The following is a 22,107-nucleotide window of genomic DNA, read 5'->3' on the forward strand; positions in this document are numbered from 1 at the left end:
GGGGGTTTACATGTTTTCAGTTGCTGTTACAATTCTAAATAGGGCACAATAGTATAAACTTTGTTCATCATATTTCTTTCCATTAGCTTCTAAAATAGACTGTCATTTTGTCAATTAAATAATTTAGGAATCCATTTATTTTTAACAACTGGAGAGAATATCCTTCTATAATCATAAAACCAACTTTGATGCCTAAACTGAAAAGTCACTGTTAAGAGCCATTGTTGCTCAGTGATCACTGAATAAGGTAAAATATTCTTGAAATGATGCAAAACCTGATGCACCTTTTCAAAACCATTATGGGGCTGGATCATTTCCTTATTACCTATGTGAACTCTTTTTTAATTGTTGATGAACCTTTGTTTTATTTATTTATATCCCGTATGGAGATTTGAACCCAGTGCCTCACACATACTAGGCAAGCACTCTACCACTTATCTACAGCCCCAGCCCCTATGTGAGCTCTCTGATAGGGATTTTGTACATCTGAAATTCAAAAAAAGTATAAAGCTACTCATTTGGTATTAGCTTCTTTATATCGAATCTCTAGATGGTTTTAGAAAAATATTCTTTCTACAACCACCACTGTCTTACTTTTACTGAAAACATTAAAAAACGAGTGGTGGGGGGCTGGGGGTTGTCACTCAGTGATAGAGTGCTTGCCCAGCATGTGTGAGGCACTGGGTTCAAGTCTCAGCACCACATATAAATAAGTAAAATAAAGGTACATTGACAAGTAAAAAAGTACTTAAAAAAAATGAGAATGGTGGGATCAGAGGGTGATATTTGTGTTTCTTTTCAGGTCTGGCCTTTACTTGATTTCTGTCTGAAGTTTTCTAGAGAAATAAATCATGAGTCAACTTGAAAATGCTTATTTCAGCTACTTGTATAAATCTATGATATAGTGTGTCATGTTCACTAGGCTTTAGATCTAGTGTTGTAAACAGATCACAAGTCATGAGGGATGCAGCACTCCTGGGTTCAATACTCAGTATCAAAAAACAAAAATAAAAAAATAACCGCTACTTAGTTGAACTTTCATGTGGTAATAGCTCCCCCTTGTGAATCTTTAAGATATTGCTCATGAAAACTTTTAAATCCCTGACATAGTTTACAGATCTTTCCTTTTCATAGCTAAGACGTGATACTAGATAAATATAGTTCTTGAAAACTTACAGTGGACAAAGTGAAATTTAACCAGAGGTTGGTCCTGAGGCTTCCTACCCATGAACAATTGTTACATTTTCTAAACCATCTAGTTATTACTTAATAGGGATATAGGAAAAGAGTGGTTCATTCAGTCCCAGATTTAAGTGAAATCTCTATTTTATTGGCTTTATATGGTATTCCATAGGCATCAGGAGGCTTGGCAGAATGTACACAATGTGTAGCTTTTCTGCTTGTTTAAAAACAACAGCAAGGTGATTTCTGACTTGATACCTTTGACTTATTCCCTGATAGTTTATCAGCCTTGTCTTTTTATGCAAAATAGCAGAGGGGTATTTCTAAAAAGTTGTGTAAGTAATTTTCATTTCATTTTATTCATTCATAGGTTGAGCCCAGGTTCTCATGCATGCAAGACGTTGGGCTACCACTGAGCTACAGTGCCAGCCCTATTTATTTATTTTTAGTGGAATATCACCATATTGCCCAAATTGGTCTCAAACTCTGGTGTACAAATGAGATCCTCTTAGCTCACTCTTATGAATAGCTAGGTCTATCACTCAGCTCTAATTTTCATTTTCTTTTTCCCTTTGGTGGGGCTGGGAATTGAACCCAGGGCCTTCCACATGCTAGGCAAGTGTTATACTGCTGAGCTATATCCCCAGTCCCTTAAAGGTAGATGTTTGTGGGGGGTTGGGGAGTACTCGGAATTGAACCCAGGGGTGCTCTACCATTGAGCTACATCTCCAGCCTATTTCATTTTTGATCTTGAGATAGTCTACACAAAATTGCAGAGGTGATCTTGAACTCATGGTTCTCCTGTTCAGCCTCCCAAGTTGCTGGGATTACAGGTGTGCACCACCACACCCAGTTTAAAGATACATTTTTGATAAAAGAATGATTGCAGATTAAGCTTCATCTGTGTCCTTCTAGGGGCTGCAAACAGAAAAACTCACTACAAGTTTTATTCCTTGGTAAAAATCATTGTCTGGAGGCCGGGCCTATAGCTCAGTGGCAGAGCTCTTGCCTAGCATATGTGAGGCACTAGTTCGATCCTCAACATCACATAAAAAAATAATAAAAATATTATATGTCCCTCTACAACTAAAAAAAAAAATTGCAAATTTTATAAATCATAGTCTGGGGCTGGGGTTCTGGCTAAGTGGTAGAGTGTTTGCCTAGCATACTTGAGGCACTGGTTTCGATCCTCACACCACATAAAAATGAAATAAAGATATTGTGTCCACCTGTAATAAAGTAAATAGTCTGTTTAAAGCTCGGTTTTAGTTAAACAAAAAATATGGACTTGCCATTGGTTTTCTAAATAATATCTTTTTTTAGTTATCAATGGACCTTTATTTTATTTGTTTATATGTGGTGCGAAGAATCGAACCCAGTGCCTCACATGGGCTAGGCAAGCGCTCTACCACTGAGTTACAACCCCAGCCTCTGCCAAGTCCATATTTAACTTGGTATGCAAAATGAGATGAAAAAGTATGCATGCTCCCCCAAATCATCTACTTTACAGTAAACAATTTAAGCCGGGGGGGGGGCAGTAAATACCTACACACACAACTTAAGGCTCTTAGCTAATTACAATACTACTGTGTTTGCCTGACATTTTTGGAATATGTTTTTCTTCAATGCCAAACCTTGATTTTGAAAAGCAGTCAAATTTGGAGAATAGGTAATCTAGCTGTATAATTTTGTTAAAGTATGATCAAGTAATTAGGCTGATTTAGGGGTTTCTCTCTCCCACCCTGTACTGGGGATTAAGTCCAGGGATGTTCTCTCATCCCCCATCTTTTTTTTTTTTTTTTTAAAGATAGGGTCTTACTAAGTTGCTAAAATTGACCTCAGACTAACAATTTAACTTTGGAAGAAACACACGTTTCCGGTAATAAGAGACAAAGTAGCTCCTGTGGTCATCTTATCTTTGCTTTGTTTTTCCAGGATATCTTTCACATGGTTGTTGAAGTTCCACGCTGGTCTAATGCAAAAATGGAGGTAACGTTTCACCTTCAATATCAGACTTAGGATATTAGATATTAGATATTATTAGGATATTAGGTATTATTAAGGGTGAAACATCTGTACTCTTCTCTGTGCTCACACTAAACTTAGCCATTTACTATTTGTAAATATGCTCCAGACTTTCCTTCCCCACACCTTTGCTTCTGATGTTCTCAAACTTTCTTTTTTCTTATATTCTTTTTTCTGGTACTAAGGAATGAACCTGGGGTACTCTCCATGAAGCTATACCCTCAGCACTTTTTCTTTTTCATTTTGAGACAGGGTCTCACCGAGTTGCCCAGGCTGGTCTTGAATCCATAGTCTTCTGCCTCAGCCTTCCAATTGGTAGAATTACAGATATGTGCCTCCACACCAACTTCCTCCTCTTACTCTTAAATTCTTCCTTGACTCCTCTTTAGCCATCCCAGCTACAAGTAATCTCACTGGAATTTCTGTTGCATTTTGTTAATTTCTTCTGATGACTCCTAACATGGTTGCCTTTTTGTTATTGTTGAATTTTTTGAACATGTTTTGCATGTAATATACATTCATACCTTCTTTTTTTTGGTACCAGTGTGTATTGAACTCAAGGGCACTTAACCACTGAGCCATGTATCCAGCCCTTTTGATTTTTTATTTTTAATACAGGGTCTTGCTAAGTTGCTGAGACTTACTTTGAACTTGAGATCCTCCTGACTCAGCCTCCTGAGCCATGGGGATTCCAGGCATGTGCACTGCTCCCAGCACACTCAGATATTTTAATAATTTTAAATGCTTTAAAGGAAAGATGAAATTGGATTATATTTGTTTTGCCCTTTTAATAAAAATCTTGGTATTTTTTTCAAGTGTTTCCAGCTAATTTTAGTTGTTGCTGTCTAGAATTAGTAATTGATAATTGCCTAATTAAGCTTTCCACTTAAGGGCTGATTGTGAAAACATGTTAGTCCAAATTATAAAAATGTTAGGGATAAAATTAATTGTTAAAAGTGGAATTAGGAGACAACATGCCATAATTCATTTCCTCAGATATCTATTTGAATCTTTCAGATTGCTACAAAGGACCCTTTAAACCCAATTAAGCAAGATGTGAAAAAAGGGAAACTCCGTTATGTTGCGAATTTGTTCCCCTACAAGGGGTATATCTGGAACTATGGTGCCATCCCTCAGGTATGTTTGCATGTACTTCCTGAAAATATACTCTTTTAACTTACTAAAAATTAACTTAAGTGGTTAGTTATATATATTAAACACCTTCAGAAAATGTAGACTTAAAAAACTTAGGGGTAATTAATACATTTTAATACTTCCTTAAAAATCCTTTTTTCATAATTAGCTGAAATTTAAATACAACATTTAAACTCAGATTTGAAAGTTTATTCTTTTCCAAAATATCTTGTTTTTTTTTTAATGAACTGGTTATAAGGTATATGCATTCTTCCTTTCCAGATTAAGTGGCATGTCTACTAATAGAGACTTCTTTTTTGAGGGGAATGTTACTGAGGATCAAACTCGAGGCCTCATGCGTACAAGGCAGACACTCTACCACTGAGCTATATCCCCAGCCCAAGTCTACAACTAGTAAAGAGAGAACATAAGATGGTGGTTAAAAGCACTGATTTTTGGTTCTGGACTTATTTCCTTTTCTTTCTCCCTGAGACATTAATAATATTCAGTTCCTGAAGTTATTGGCAGAGATAAAGCATATAGTACCTCACATGCAGTTCTCATAGCCATTGACTTTTAGGTTTAGGGTCCCAATTCCTCCTTTGGGTCAAGCTCTTTGTGGTAAAGTAATGATGGGAGTCCTGTTTTCTTAAGCAGTTAGCCCTTCTAGAAGGGTATATTTTGCATCGTTTACTAATTTATCTCTACCAAAATGCCAGTACGCAGCAGATTCTTATTTGATATTTGAATGAAGAATCACTATTATGAGTCTGTTATGAGTAAACAACATTTATTTAATTCTGGTTAGCTAGGCTAATGCTGTGGCACTTACTAACTGTTCAGTTTAGTTTTTCCTCTTGATAAGTGATTTGTTTCTATTCACCATTAAGTCTATTAAATGAAATCTACTGTGAAACAATTTTAAGTTACTAGAAAGAACATAAGTCAAACTCATCTAGCTTATTGGGTAATCACAAAGTTGTCTGCCCTAACTAGAGTGCCTTACCTTGTACTTCAGTTCATTTAGTGTTAGCATTTAAGTGTGGTGCCTTTAGGAAAACATTGCTGAAATGCTTTGTTGGATATGGTCTTCTTTATTTATCCCTCTTCATTTTTATCTTTTTGCTTTCACGTCAGCTGAATAGGCAAACAAATCCAAGTCATAAATATGCTCTGATAGAGGAAGAAAAGAAAAACAGCAGTTGCATTTCAAACCTAACTTCCTGACAAGCACAGGTTTCAGTTCTTTTGTGTGGTGCTCTGCAAGGGTCCTGGCTTGCCTTTTAGCAAGGAAAGCAAGCCAGGAATTTAAGCTTCAGAAAATCCTGATGAAACTTTTTAGTTGTGGTTCCTGGTCAGCAATGATGCTTTTAACATAAGAAAGTATCATTTCTATTTTCATATTGCTGCCTACCCACATCTGTTTTAGTGTCTTAGTGTCTTATTTAGATGCTTAAAGTGAATAAAGAATTTTAAAAATGAGCAAAAAATAGTTGAAGATGCGTGTTTTTGCAGAAAGAGTTATGGGATGTTATGTGTTAATGTCAACGGAATCCACTTTGTCAGCAACATATACAAGAATGATATGCCCTAATCCTTGTTTTTTAGACTTGGGAAGACCCAGGACACAGTGATAAACATACTGGCTGTTGTGGTGACAATGACCCAATTGATGTTTGTGAAATTGGAAGCAAGGTAATGAAATTGGACATTTTATTCTACTGTGTTAAGATGAAATTAATGAAATATATCAAAATTCATGCTTTAAAAAATATTGTGAATACAGTATATGACTATTAGTGAAATAGTGATGTCTCTTTGGCTTGGTTTCTCTTTCCTTCCAAGCATTTATACATTGCCATTTGTACATTTAAACCTAATCTGGAAAAAAATGTGTATTTATGTGTATATGACTGAACGTACATGTAGAAGAAGGGGATATTCTGCAGTGTCCTGGGAGATGGACAGCTAGCCAATAGGTGAAGGGCACCAAGAGGCACATTTTATCTCAGAAGCAAACTGAACCTAATGATTTGAAGAAATCGGTGAAATGACTCCAGCCAAATGGACCACATAAGCTTATGATAGTGATTCTTCTATTAAGTAGGGTTGCTCTAAAATTCTGATAAAGTTACTTCTTTCTTTCTTTTTTTAAATTGGTACTGGAGATTGAAAATAGGGGTCCTTCACCACTGAGCTACATTCCCTGCCTTTTATTTTGTGTTTTGAGACGGGCTTGCCAAGTTGCCTAGGGCCTTGCTAAATTGCTGAGGCTGACCTCGGACTTGTGATCCTCCTGCCTCAGTCTTAGTAAAGCACATTAAGAGATGTATCTGAAGCTAAGTGTAGTGTTACATGCCTGTAATCCCAGCAATTCTGAAGGCAAAGGCAGGAAAAATCACAGGTTCAAGACCAGCCTTGGCAACTTAGCAAGACCCTATCTCAAAATTTTTTTCAATAGGGGAAATAGCTCGGTGGTAGAGACTTGCCTAGCATGTAAGAGGCCCTTGGTTCAAACCCCACTACTTCAAAAAGTCTAAGTCTGCTGCAATGATACATGCATGTAATCCTAGCTACAAAGGAGGCTGAGGCAGGAGGATCACAAATTCAAGGCCAGCCTGGAAACACATAGCAAGACCCTGTCTCAAAAAAAGGAAAATTGTTTCTGAAACAAATTATGGTGAACTTATTCTTCAGCACAAAGACAATATGAAAAGTATTATTAATTATCCTGAATTATGTTACTGATTTTCTTCTGACCTATAAGAGAACAGGACTTACAGGTCTTGTTTTCAACCTTAATAAGACTGATAAAGCATTTATATCTTTTAAAAACTTGCTTCAAGCTGGAGAAGGTGGTGCACACCTATAATCCCAGCAACTCTGGAGGCTGAGACAGGAGGATCACAAGTTCAAGACCAGCCTTAACAACTTAGCAAGACCCTGTCTCAAAGTAAAAATTAAGATGGCTAGGGATGTAGTTCTGTGGTAAAGTACCTCTGGCTTTAATTCCTAGTACTTAAATAAATAATTCTAAAAGTTTACTTCAAGGAACAATCTTCAAGTAAATTTGCAGAAATTTGACACCTTTCTTATTTCCTATTACTCCCAAGTAAAACTTTGTTTCAAACTTCCATTCTGTAATTCTGTCCTGACCGTGATTATTGCCCCTCAGGTATGTGCAAGAGGTGAAATAATCAGGGTGAAAGTTCTGGGCATATTGGCTATGATTGATGAAGGAGAAACTGACTGGAAAGTCATTGCCATTAACGTGGATGATCCTGATGCAGCGAATTATAATGGTAAGAAAATTAAGTCTTTCTAACTTTCTTAGGCAAGACCAAACTTTACCCATAATTATAATTGGAATTGTAAACCCCTGACTCCACATTGTTAAAGAATGGAGGAACAAAGCATTGTTATTTGTACAACTGAACTTGGGACAATTAACTAAAAAGTAAGCTTCTCTTTTGTTCTGTGAAAGAAAAAAAATCTGTTTGGGTTTATTGGATTTTCTTTTAATGTATTTAGTAAGTTGTGTGATCATCACCACTATCTAATTCCAGATAATTTCCTTTGCCCTAAAAGGACATTCTGTATTGTTGACATTATCTTTTTGTGTGTTAGGAGGTGAGTATTGGAGATTGAACCCAACCTCTGAGCTACATTTCCAACCTCATTTTTTTTTGAGATAGGATTTTGCTGAATTGCTGAGACTGGCCTCAAATTTGCCATCCTCCTGCTTCAGCTTTTGGAGTTGCTGGGATTACAAGCATTGACTACATACCTGACTGATTTTATCGTTTTTTTTTTTTTTTTTTAATATTTTCTTAGTTGTAGTTGGACACAATACCTTTATTTTTATTTGTTTTTATTTTTATGTGGTGCTGAGGATTGAACCCAGCACCTCACTCATGCTAGGCGAGTGCTCTACCACTGAGCCACAACCTCATCCCCTGATCTTAACATTTTTAAGTGTACAATTCATTGGTATTTAACACATTCACTAGGTTGTGCAACCACCACCACGAGGTCAGTTTACTTCCTTTCCCCTCCTTCTCCCAGGTCCTAACAACCACTAGGTCTACTTTTGTCTCTAGAGGTTTCATGCACATGGGCCTGTATGGCACGCATTCTCGTCTGGCTGCTTTCACTTCATGTTTTCTAGGTTCTTTCATGTTGCCTAAATCAGTACTCACTCCTTTTTATGGCTGAATTTTGTTCCATTGTGTGGATATTAACATTTTGTTTGTGTCCACCAGGTGTAGACATTTGGGTTCTAGTGATTATAAACAATGCCATGATCCTATATGTGTTTTTGTGTGATCATGTTTTTAATCAAAACAGTGGTACTGTTTCTCGTTCTGTGGCTGGTCCTTTCATTCTGTGGCTGGTCCTTTCATTTTCTTAACAGTATACTTTGAGGTACTCGAGTTTTAAATTTTGATGGAAGTCCAGTTTTTCCTTTTAATCATCTGTTTATTTTTATGTGGTGCTGAGGATCAAACCCAGTGCCTCGTATGTGTTAGGCGAGTACTCTATCACAGAGCCACAACCCCAGCCCTTTTCTTGTGTTTTTGATGTTGTGTCTAAGAAACCATTGCCTGATCCAAGGTCATAAAGGTTTGAGCTTATATTTTCTTCCATGAGTTTATAAATTTAGCTTTTACATTGTAGTCTTTGATTTATTTTGAGTTAATTTTTCCATAGGCGTGGAAAAACAGACTTGTATAACATGCAGCCTTTTGTGTCTAGCTGCTTTCACTCACTGTCCATTTTCTAGCTCATTCACGTGTGTAGTATGTATCAGTAATTAACCTTGCTTCTACTTCTAACCGTTTATCTGGTTATTGAATTAGTCTTATAAAATGGGTCTCACTGGAGAAGTGTCAGCAGGGCTGTGTTCCTCTGCGGACCCTTGAGGAAGATCCATTTTTTTCTCACTGCAAACTTGAGTTCCTTGTCACAGCTCCTCTGACTCATCTTCCTTCTTTATGTGTAAGGACCTCTGTGATTATGTCAGACCCACCCAGATGACCAGGGATAATACCCCAGTGTTAAGGTCAGATGATGAACAACCTTAATTCCATCTGCTCCATTTTCCCCCCTTGCTATGAAACAGCACTTTCACAGACTGGGAATTGAGAGATGGGTGTCTGTCTACCACAGCAGTAAAATTATTTTGTATGGCCCTGTACGGTGGATACATGATAATGTGCATTTGCCTAACCCGTAGATTTTCATAGTGGCAGAATAACGCCCCCTCTAGAAATGCCCAACTCTTAACCCTGAAACCTGGGAAGATGTCACCTGTGGCCAGTGGGCTTTCTGACACGATTAACATTAAGGACCTGGGATGGGGGATGTATCCTGGAGTAAGTATCCAAGTGGGCCTAATCCATCACACACGTCCTTTCCCAGCTGTGTTGACAGAGCAATGTGATGGCAAGAGAAAGCTCAGGGAGGTGCCACATTGCTGGCTTGAAAATGCTGGAGGTGAGGAGGGGGCAGTCTACGAAAGCTGATAAATGCAAGGAAACAGATTCTCTCCCAGAGTCCTTAGAAGGGTGCACAGCTGGGCCGAGTTGTGGCTTAGTGGTAGAGTGCTTGCCTAGCATGTGTGAGGCACTACCACATACAATAAACAAATAAAATAAAGATATTAAAAAAGGTCACACAGCCCTGCTGACACCTAGTGGCACTGTGGAACTTCCGACCCACAGGACTGTTAGATAATAAACATGTTATTTTAAGCTACCAAGCTTGTGATTTTATTGTTTGTTTTACAGAATAGATTATCTAGTATACAGTATAAAAGAATCATTTACAAGGTCAATTCCAGGATGAAATGTAGATTATATCGAAAGAATCTTACTGTATTACAAATGTATGAAAGAACCTCCCTGACCTTAGTTGCTTTAGGGATGAGTGAAATTAGTAAGACCAAAGGCAGAAAGAACTGCACATAGCATCGGACTGCAGTTGGTAAAGTTGTTTCTGTTGGATCGCTGCTTCACAGGCCTAGACACTAAACAAATACTGGATCTGAGCAATTAAATAAATGGATGGAAGATGGTGAACCAGGCTTCTCCCTGTTGCAGTGGGAGGTTATAGATAAGCAAGGAGATGTGGCTAGAGTTGGAGATACCAGTATGAACCCAAATTTATCCCAATGTAAAAATAGATGGAGACATAGAGAAATAACTTTTAGAGCATAGTGCAGTGGTGCACACCTGCAGTTGCAGTGACTCTAGTGACTGAGGCAGGAAGTTTGCAAGGTCAAGGCCAATCTCAGCAACTTGGTGAGACCCCGTCTCAAAAAATAAAAAGGTCTGGGGATGTAGCTCAGTGGTAAAGCACCCCTGGGTTCAATCCCCAGTACCAAAAGAAACGTTTTTAAATATATGTATGTACATGACTTTGTATACACATATCTGTTTCTTTATCAGCTGGGAGGGCTTAGGAGAACTTTTCAGTGATGATGAGCTCCCCTGGCACCCAGATTCTACAATGAAGAGGATCTAAGATCCTGGGGGAAATGGCAGATTCTATGACTACAGCAGGAAATGAAAAGATGAGCCCCAAGTATCTTATAGTGTGACGAAGTAAAGAACTGCCCTCTAAAACATAATGGGAGGTCTGTCAATGTAAATATTTGATGTTTTTGTTGAATGCATAAATAATAATGCATCTTGCAAATTCCTTATACTCTATAGATATAAATGATGTCAAACGGCTGAAACCCGGCTACCTAGAAGCTACTGTGGACTGGTTTAGAAGGTACAAGGTTCCTGATGGAAAACCAGAAAATGAATTTGCTTTCAATGCTGAATTTAAAGATAAGGTGATATGTCATTCATAACTGTAGTTTTAGGCCTGTTTGTATTGAGACTTATAATTTAATCATATAATTCTCATTTAAAAATTAAAAGACTAAAGACTTAGACAGTCTTTGTGTCTTATTAACCTTTGTTTAAATGTTCTCTTTATTTTTTAACACAAGAACTGATTCAAAATAAAGTATCAGGGTTTGGGAAATGTCTATCATATTTCTTAGTAATAAACAATTTTTAAATAGTGTCAGCATGATTTTTTAAAATAAAAACTTCACATCATGCTGGGTGTGGTGGCACACGCCTCTAATCCCAGTGACTTGAGAGACTAAGATAGGAGGATTACAACTTCAAGGCCAGCCTTGGTAACCTAGCAGGCCCTCAGCAGCTTAGTGAGATCCTGTCTCAAAATAAAAAGTAAAAGGGACTGGGGATGTGGCTCAATGGTTAAGCAATCCTGGCTTAAATCCCTAATTATGAAAAAAAAAAAAACTTCATCTTATAATGGTCGCACCCCACTTCTTTACTGAATTTGACAAAATCTGTGACAATTATGCATGGACATATGGTAACGGGAAAAAAAAAAACGACTTCTACACTGTAACTAATACATCTCTCTTTAAATTATAGGACTTTGCAGTTGATATTATTAAAAGTACTCATGACTATTGGAAAGCATTAGTGACTAAGAAAACTGATGGAAAAGGAATCAGTTGGTAAGTGTTCCCCTCTTCTGCATGTTCAATACAGAGCAAGCCAGTTTGTGCCCAAGGTTTCAGTAACTGTAAGACACTGTACTATTACATTCACTTGGTAAAGAACTAGTTTTGTCAGTGCTCAAGTGAATTCGGACACTCTGAACAAGTACAATCTAAAACATAAAGAGGACAGTGAGGTCAGAGCTGTGTGAGGGTATATGGGAAAGGCTGCTGGCATCAGGGCATTCAGAATATAAAAGATGAAGATGAGTGCAGGGTTAGTATCCTCTGATATAAAAACTTAAGGTGCATCACAACTACACCAGTGTCTACCGTGTACACCAAATTTATCAACACTAATAGTAGCTAATGTTTATGAAGCAGTTAATATCTGCTGAGCCTGTACCGGGTGTGGGGTAATTGAATATAATATAATCAGTCACTTCAGAATAAGTGTCAGAGCAAGAATTCATACTCTTGTCTGTCCCCCAAACCTGCGTTCTTAACAGTACAGTGGACTTCCTCAAGAGGCTACCCACTGTGATCACTTACCTATTGTTCTGAAAATACTAATCAATGAAATAGATAATGGAATGAGGTGTAGGAATATTGGAAAGGGCAGAGCAAGTGTTGCAGATGATATTGTATATCCAGAAAACCTTTGGGTGGGGGGAGGAATGGCCAGACATGGTTGGGCACACTAGTAATCCCAGGTACTTGGGAGGCAAAGGCAAGAGGAACCTAAGTTCAAGGGCAGCCTTAACAATTTACTTGGTGAGACGCTGTCTCAAAATAAAAACTAAAAAGAACTAGAGATGTATGTAGTCGCTCAGTGGTAAGAGTACCCCTGGATTTAATCCTTAATACCCACTCCCTACCGCCACCCCACTCCATGCACAAATTAAAAAAAAATACCAAGATTAAATAGTAAATCTTTAAGACCCAAGAAAGGGAAACTTTAAGATTCTGTTGAGGAATATACAAGATGTTAAATAGAAAGATAAACTGTTCGAGCTGGGCACAGTGTCACACACCTGTAATCCCCACGGCTTAGGAGGCTGAGACAGGATGATCGTGTGTTCAAAGCCAGCCTCAGCAATGGCAAGGCACTAAGCAACTCAGTGAGCCCCTGTCTCTAAATAAAATACAAAAATAGGGCTGGGGATGGGGCTCAGTGGTTGAGTGCCCCTGAGTTCAATCCCTGGTACCCAAAGCGGGGAAAAAGAATGACATTCAATTTCATCTAGAAACAATTTACATGTGAGAATAACCAGGAAAATTCAGGAAAAAGAAAAAACAAAGGTAGTAGAGGTGTAAAGGAGTATTAATTATAATAGTAGGTTCATGTTGTTTACAGTTCATAATACAGAATATATTTTGAAGGCTGTGGTTATGACTCAGTGGTAGAGCACTTGCCTTGCATGTGTAAAGCACTGGGTTCAATCCTCAGCACCATATAAAAATAAATAAAGATTAAAAAATATGTTAAATATATTTTTTGAATTAATGATTTTGAACCAACTGGCTATTAAGGAAGAAAAGAAGACTAGATTTCTATCTCCTTATAATCCTTAAATCAAGCATGCATACTGGCAACCACCATCGTGATCCAGGTGTTTTATTTTTAAAATATGCTATAACTAGGCAGGTGCTTGGTGTATGTTCTGTGGACAACATCCCAGCACCAATTTTCTTACATCCAGCCTATTTTATACTCTTAATTGGATTCTGTCTGCCAGCATTTGAATTTACAACCCCTGTCTTACCATCAGTATTTAATTCCAGATAGAAAAATTTATTATTAGGGCTGGGGATGTGGCTCAAGTGGTAGCATGCTCGCCTAGCATGCATGAGGCACTGGGTTCGATTCTCAGCACCATGTAAAAATAAAATAAAGATATTGTGTTCACTTAAAACTAAAACAATAAATATTTAAAAAAAAAAAGAAAAAATTTATTATTAAAAATTTCTGGGCTGGGGTTGTGGCTCAGCAGTAGAGCACCTGCCTAGCACGTGCAAGGCCCTGGGTTCGATCCTCAGCACCACATAAAAATAAACAAATAAAGGTATTGGGTCCAGCTACAGCCAAAAAATAAATATTAAAGAAATTCTTAAAAAAAAAAAAAAAGTTTTACAAATGGTATTATTTTTTATGTATCAGAAGACGTTTACCACTTTCTTATCTTTTTAAACAATACATAACAAAGGCCTGATTCCTTAACTTATTAACTTCAATAATAAGCTATTTATAGGAAAAAAGATGAAGGGGAAAAGGTAGAGGAATAGTTTGTTTATAAGAGGATATAGTCTTATTCATTGTTTAAAATGTAGTTAAATGCATGATTTTTTTTTTTTTTTTGTAGTACCACAGTGAATGTATCTTATAGATGTGGCCTTAGATTTTTCTTTAAGTGTAAGAAAATCCTACTGTATAAAAATAATTCTCCTAAGAATCTTCTATATCAGGATAATATCCTATAAACTGAAAATATTATAATTCCACAAACAGAGGAAAATCCGAGAAAAGTTAACACATTTATGTGAAAATGAACAGTCAGGGTTTGGTGGTGCACGCCTGTAATTTCAGCACCTCTGGAGGCTGAGGCAGGAGGATTACAAGTTCAGGGCCAGCCTCAGTTATTAAGGCCCTAAGCAACTTAGTGAGACCCTGTCTCAAAATAAAAAGGACTGGGAATTTAGATCAGTGGTAACAGGTAATTGCAGATATTTCATTTCTCATTTTAATATTTTTTGTTATGCACACATTATGTTGTATTAATGCTATAAAAAGAATTTAACTATAGATAAGCAAAAAGACCGTGGTTTTTTGGGGTTTTTTGTTTTGTTTTGTTTTGTTTTTTAAATCACCCAGAATCACACTTTCCAGATACCTCTTTTAATATTTGGAGGGGTTTTCCCCTAGTCCTTTATATAAGTACATAATACTTTTAAAAATAGTTATAATTATATTGCATGCACAATTAATTTTATGCTTTTTAAATTTAACACCATACTATAAGCATTTTCCCATTATAATATGGTGTAACATTCTGTTTCTGTATAATATTCTATCTTGTGGTTAAACCATTTTTCATTATCCCTTATTGGTGGACATTTTGGTTACTTCCAGTTTTTCACTGGTTCACCATTCACAGTATGGGAACATCTTTAGAGATTCAGTCTTGTATTGGGCTCTCAGAGTGGAAATTTCTCTATCAAAGCTTATGAACTTTATAAAGATTTTTAATGAGTTATTTTTCAGAAATGTAGAGTTCAGATATTACTCTTACCAGGAGTGTCTTGTTTCAGATGTCCCATAAGCCCTTATAGGAACAGGGGTACATTTTTGTTTCATTTTCTTCAACTAGGAAAGAAGTTTCTCGTTTCAGTTGGTATTTCTCAGCTATTTCAGTGAGAACTGAAAGTATCCAGTCTCAGATTGTTAAATCTGAACTATAGATATTTGAGTAAAATTAACCACAAGAAAAATTCACCTTGACAAAATAATTAGAGTGTTTAATATAGGTGAGAGCTTTCAACCAACCAAACTTGAATGTCATAAGGTCTAAATCTTCAACTTTTATTTTTTAACTCTTTTAAGAGGATTTTTTGTTGTTGTTATTTTGTCTTCTGACTACTTTTGTTTTATTCATAGCATGAATACAACAGTGTCTGAGAGCCCCTTCAAGTGTGATCCTGATGCTGCCAAAGCCATTGTGGATGCTGTATGTAAAAGTCCTCTTTAAAAAGAGGATGGGAGCTGGGTTGTTGCTCAGTGGTAGAGTGCTCACCTAGCAGGTGCAAGGCCCTGGGTTCAATCCTCAGCACCACATAAAAATAGATAAAATAAATAAAATAAAAGCATGCTGTCCATCTACAATTACAAAAAAAAAATTTAAAAAAAGATGAGTGATAAAGGATATGTTGCCAAATAGGGGGAAAAAAGTGCTTCTTTCACAGATAATTTGAGTACCTCCTATACTGTGTGAAGTCTTGAAATGAGAAATAAACACAGGTAAATATTTGACCAAGGGGAGAAGCTGAGGAATGATCCTACTGAACTGTAAGTTGGACAGGCAGCAAAGTAGTATAATTCATAAAAATCAAAATGACTGCAGAATGTGCCTGGTAACCCAAGTGCCTGTTACCTGTCATAAGCCGTTTTTCACAAGAGAACCAATATGGATTTACTTGTCTTCATTTTGGCAAGGACTGAGGAAGTTACTTAATTTTAGGTACCACTGCAGATTGTAATACTAGAAAAGAATGTCATGGGAGATAATAAACCAACCATCAAAACAGTCATTTTGTTTTTGTATTATTTTTAATTTTGTGGTTTAGACTTAAAAAATTCTTCAATTATTATCACAGTATTTAATAAAAAGGCAAACCGCCAGGTATAGTAGCATATGAGGCAGGAGGATGGCAAGTTCCAGGCCAATCTAGGCAATTTGTTAGACTTTTCCTCAAAATAAAAATAAAAAGGGCTGGAGATATAGCTCGGGGGTAGAGCACTTTCCTCACATGGTCAATAAGTAATGGAACTCTGACTTAGCTGACTTGCAGCATAGAGAAAAGGGACAACAATATGAGCCTGTTACATGTTTACTATGAATCCTGACAACATTGAGATAAATAAGAAAAACTGGAATGGAAAACCCATTGATCAATTATTATAACTTGACTTTTCCAACACTGCTTACGTTTTATATGTGTGTGTATATATAAAATTATTCTATATGCATAAAATATTTTATTCTTTATTTTGAAAGTCAAGAGTCTTGAATATGTTAGTATCTCTTAGCAGAAGAGTAAAACTTGCACTATTCCTATATATTATCAACTATTTTTAGAACCTAAAAATTAGGGTAACCTTTTATCAAGATTCTTTCAAATTTTGCAGTATACTTTTAGTTGTTTCCCCCCGTTAATGCATTTTAATATTTATTTTAGTTACCACCACCATGTGAATCTGCCTGCACAATACCAACAGATGGTAAGCTCTACATTTCAGTAGAATCATTAAAAATTGGGTATATGTATGTAAAATTATATATTTTATTTTTCACTGACATGTATATATGGAGCACAGAATGATGTTTTGATGTTATAATATAGGATGATTAGATCATGCTTAAGTCTGTCACCTTATACTTTTTTTCATAGGGTGAAAACATTTAAAATATACTGTTTGATCTATTTTTAGTGTACAGTGGGGTTGGGGCTGTAGCTTAGTGTAGATCTTAACCTGCTCAAGGCCCTGAGTTTAATCCCTAGCATGTAAGGAAGGAAGGGCCATTATGTAGTACAGCTGCCATTCTGTGCAGCACATCCCTACCTTATTCCTCCTGTCTAGCTGCGACTTTGTACCCTTGGATCAACATCTCCCTTTCCCTGTCCTCCCTCTCCCACTCTCTGGCCCTTGGCAACCACCATTCCACTCTGATCTTCTATGAACTCAACTTTTTTTAGATCCTACACATAAATGAGATCATGCTGTATTTGTGTTTTCTGTGCCTTGTTTACTTCACTTGGCATTATGTGACCCAGTGTTCCTCTGAGATCCATGTAGATGCCTCATGGGCAATGTGGGAGGGACCTTGAGTTGGTTGGGCTCCACGTTCCCATCTGGTCACGGGCTGCTTCGTCTGGAAAATGGTTCTCTCCCTGTTTAGCTCTTAGAAACCTATTTTTTTCTGTTAAGAAAATGGTTCTGCCACTTCAAAACAAATTTGAGAATCACATTGTACAATTAACATCAAGAGTAAGGAAGCCTGCGGCTGGGATTGTGGTAGTGGTAGAGCACTCGCCTAGCTCGGGCGGGACCCGAGTTCGATCCTCAGCATCACATAAAAATAAAGGCATTGTGTTGTGTCCATTTACAACAACAACAACAAAAAAAAACTTCAAAAAAAAAGAGTAAGGAAGCCTAGGTTGGGTATGGTAGCGCACTCCTATAATCCCAGTGGCTGAGGAGGCTGAGACAGGAAGATCACTATATTTATGTTGAGATAATCTGTAGTGGGATCCATTAAAGCAAGTATAGTATTGTTGTATATTGTGTGTAATTTTGATTCTCAGTAGCAATTCTGATCTGTTTTTCTTTTCTCTGAATACAGTGGATAAGTGGTTCCATCACCAGAAAAACTGATGGGATTTCTCTGGAATATAAGCTGATACTGCTGCATCCTACTCATCTGGAACTATTAGATGCAAAAGTAGTAGCTTTTCAAAGCTTTAAATTTATAGAACTCATCTAATTAAAGCAAATTCTTCTGTACCAGTCTAATATATTCAGAATGTTACCTATCAGAATGTTACCTATCCAAAAGCATTTTTCGTATTTCAAGTAAGATAACTTTAGTACATGCATAAATGTCAAAGCAGTTGTGGTTGGAAGTCATTTGTGAAGAGATGGGCAAGATGAACACATATTGGATGTGTATGTTTACCATGTGTTAGAAAATAAAATTATTTTGCTGAAACTTGGTTCAAGATGTTTTCATTTTATTCTGAAGTCAATGTTGTCACAAACAGGCGTGGTTACTTTTTGGTGTTTGTTTTCTGTCAATGACCTTATAATTGAATTGTGTGACTTTTTTTTTTTTTTTAATCTTTGTTTTATTTTTATGTGGTACTGAGGATCAAACCCCGTTCCTCATGCATGCTAGGTGAGCACTGTTCCTCTGAGCCACAACCCCAGCCCTGAAATTTTGTGATTTGTGATTATTAGATAATGAGTGAGTGCTCATTTTTGGGAACCTGACAATGAAGTTCCTTGTGCTTATGTTGGTCTTGATGCTGTACTCTGTTACCTAATTCCTGGCTTCCCATGCCCCCGAGTACTGGGGATTGAACCCAGGAATGCTTTACCTCTAAGCTACATTCCCAGCCCTTTTATTTTTTTTTATTTTGAGACAGGGTCTTGTTAAGTTGCTGTGGTTAGCCTGAAACTATGATCCTCCTGCTTCAACCTCCTGAGTCACTGGAGTTATAGGCATGTGCTGCCACGCCTGGCTCATGTTTAGTCTTATAAGAAGCTGTGAAATTGTTTTTCAGGGTAGCTATACCATTTTACATTCCCAGTAGCACTGTATGAGTAATTTGGTTTCTGTACATCCTTGCCAACATTTGATTTGTCACTATTTATCTTAGCCATTCTATTGGGTGTATAATGATGTGTCACTAGTTTTAATTTGCATTTCTCTGACTAATGATGTTGACGATCTTTCATGTGCTTATTTTAGGCTATCTGTATATCTTCAGTGAAAAGTCTGTTCCTATCTTCTATCCACTTTTTAGTTAGATTGTATATTCTTTCTGTTCAGTTTTGATGTGTGGTTTGCAAATATTTTCTATATCTTGTTTATTCATTCTCGTCACACAAGTTTTCACAAGCCAAAATCTTTTTCAAAAAATATTCTTAAGTTTTAGGTGGACACAATATCTTTATATTTATGTGGTGCTGAGGATCCAACCCAGTGCCTCATGCATGCTAGGCAAACACTCTACCACTGAGTAACCGCAACCCCAGCCCAATCTTTTGATTTTGATAAAGCCCAACTTAACAAATTTTCCTTTTACTGATTGCGATTTGGGCATCAAGTCTAAGAACTTTTTGCCGAGCTCCTATGTTTGTTTCTGAAGTTTTACATTTGAGTCTACAGTCCATTTTGAGTCTATTCCTATGGAAGTCCAGTTGCTCCAGCACCATGTGTTCAAAGGTGGTTTTTGTTGAATTGGTTGGCACTTTTATCAAATAGCAGTTGAACATATTTGCATGGACCTGTTTCCGAGTCTTTTCTTCCACCGATCTATGTCTTTCCCTTTGCCAATATCACATTCTCTTGATTAGTTGACAAGCTTTTAATATTGAAGTAGTATTAAATTCTTTCCACTTAACTGAATTTCTTATGAAGATTATTTATTCAAGGGCTATGGCTTTTCAGAGTAAATTTTGCTATGTCTATTGTCTGTGCCTATTAAAAAAAAATGCTGGGATTTTTTTTTTTTTTTTTAATTTGGTATTGGAGATTGAACCCAGAGCACTTAACCACTGAACTACACCCCCAGTCTTTTTATTTTTTATTTGGAGACAGGGTATTGCAGAGTGTCTCGAAAAGTTGCTGAGGGTGACCATGAAACTTTGAATCCTGCTTCAGCCTCCAAGTTGCTGAGGTTACAGGCATGCACCACCATGCCCAGCTTCACTTGGACTTTATTTTTAAGATTTTTGGTACCAGTCCTAAGTATATGTATGAAGACACGAATGGTGTTAACTACTATGTGTACAGAGATATAATAAATTGTGCTCTATATGTGTAATATGAATTGTAATTCATTCTGCTGTCATATATAACTAATCAGAATAAATTTAAAAAAAATTTTTTTTGGTACCAGAGATTGAACCCAGGGGCGCTTAACCACTGAGCCACATCCCCAGCCATTTTATATTTTATTTGGAGACAGGGTCTTGCTAAGTTACTGAGGCTGGCTTTGAACTAGTGATCCTCCTGCCTCAGCCTTCTGAGTTGCTGGGATTAGAGGTGTACACCACCACACCTGTCTTATTTTGAGACAGGGTCTCACTGAACTGCTTAGACTCTTGCTAAATTACTGAGGCTGGCCTCAAACTTGGAATCCTCGTGCCTCAGCTTCCAGCGTCACTGGAATTACAGGCATGTGCCATTATGCATGCCTTCACTGAAATTTTAAGTAGGCATTGCATTAAGCCTTTAAATCAATTTTAGTTTTTATATTCGAGTATCTAATGCATTTCTATTACTAATTTCTGGCTTGGTTCTATAATGGTCAAAGAACATTCTGACTTCGTCTTTTAAATTTGTTATCTTCAGTGTGCATGTGTGGTGTGGGGGATTGAATGAACCCCCCAGTGCTCTACCAGCCGTTTTTGTTTTTTATATTGAGACAGGGTCTTTCTAACTTGCTGAGGCTGGCCCCAGACCTGCAATTTTTATGCTCCAGCCTACCAGACTAGGATTATAGGTATGTCCTACTCACTGCATGCAGTTTATTGAGGTTGTTTTAGGCATCTTGGGAAATGTTCCATGGGCACTTTAAAAATATTTATTGAAGTCTGGCACCGTGTACCACACCCCTGTAATGCCAGCAACTTTGGAAGCTGAGGCAGGAGGATTGCAAGTTCAAAGCAAGCCTCAGCAGTTTAATGAGGCCCTAAGTGAGACAAGTCTCAAAATAAAAAATAAAAGCCAGGCACAGTGGCAAATGCCTGTAATCCCAGCACTTAGGGGGGCTTAGGCAGGAGGATTGCGAGTTCAAAGCCAGCCTTAGCAATAGCAAGGTGCTAAGTAACTCAGACCCTGTCTCTAATAAAATGCAAAATAGTTGAGTGCCCCTGAGTTCAATCTCTTCCCCTCTCCATGCACACCAAAAAAAAATATATATATATATGCTGGGGATTTGGTTCAGTGGTAAAGCACCCCTGGATTCAACTCCCAGTGGTTTAAAATAAAAGTGTATTGAGAAACTGGGAGTGTAACTCAGTGGCAGAGCACTTGGCTAGTATGTGTGAGGCCCTGGCATTTGATTACTAGCATAGCAAAAAAAAAAGTGTTTTCTACTGCTATTTAGATCTCTAGTTTCATCGGTTGCTGAATGGGAGGTATGGAAGTCCCAAATTGTAACTGAATTTGTTTATTACTCCTACCAGTTTTTGTTTCTGGTCTCTGGTTTTTGACATCTTTCTGGTGGACTGACCGACCGAGCTATCCTTACATAATGTCTCTTATCTCTAGTCCTTTTTTTCACTCCACAGGCTACTTGATCAGCTATTAATGTAGTTTTTTTTAGAAAATGAATGTTTGCAAGGTATATAGTCTGTTCTTTTACTTTCAACGTACCTATGTTGAATTTGAAGTAAGTTTTTTATGAGCAGCATATTATTCAGTAATAGGCATGTATGGGGGTAGGTTCTGGGGATTGAGCCTGGAGCACTTTTACTGAACTAAATTGTGGCCCTTTTTATTTTTTTGTATCTTTTTTTTTTTTTTTTTTGAATTTTTTCATTGTGGGTTGTTTCAAAACATTTACAAATTTCTTTGATCATATTCATATTCCACACTTTGATTCAAGTGGGTTTATGAACTCCCACCTTTCACCCCATACACAGATTGCAGAATCACATCAGTTACACATCCATTGATTTACAAATTGCCATACTAGTGTCTGTTGTGCTCCGCTGCCTTTCCCATCCT

The 22,107-nt window shown here is 37.2% G+C and overlaps 1 protein-coding gene across 1 annotated transcript in view; it reads left to right on the forward strand.

Moving 5' to 3' along the window:
* The window catches only part of Ppa1 (inorganic pyrophosphatase 1), a 25,781-nt gene extending 7,424 nt beyond the window's left edge, over positions 1-18,357 (forward strand). The window contains exons 3-11 of the mRNA XM_015500538.2: positions 3,118-3,171; positions 4,225-4,344; positions 5,950-6,036; positions 7,517-7,643; positions 11,058-11,185; positions 11,805-11,890; positions 15,528-15,597; positions 16,826-16,868; positions 17,992-18,357. Of these exons, the coding sequence (XP_015356024.1) occupies positions 3,118-3,171; positions 4,225-4,344; positions 5,950-6,036; positions 7,517-7,643; positions 11,058-11,185; positions 11,805-11,890; positions 15,528-15,597; positions 16,826-16,868; positions 17,992-18,023 (747 nt within the window). The 3' untranslated portion in view covers positions 18,024-18,357. The remainder of the gene's footprint in view (positions 1-3,117; positions 3,172-4,224; positions 4,345-5,949; positions 6,037-7,516; positions 7,644-11,057; positions 11,186-11,804; positions 11,891-15,527; positions 15,598-16,825; positions 16,869-17,991) is intronic.
* Positions 18,358-22,107: the final 3,750 nt, after the last annotated feature.

Source organism: Marmota marmota, unplaced genomic scaffold (genome assembly GCF_001458135.2).
Source record: "Marmota marmota marmota unplaced genomic scaffold, marMar, whole genome shotgun sequence".
Classification (NCBI taxonomy): Eukaryota; Metazoa; Chordata; class Mammalia; order Rodentia; family Sciuridae; genus Marmota; species Marmota marmota.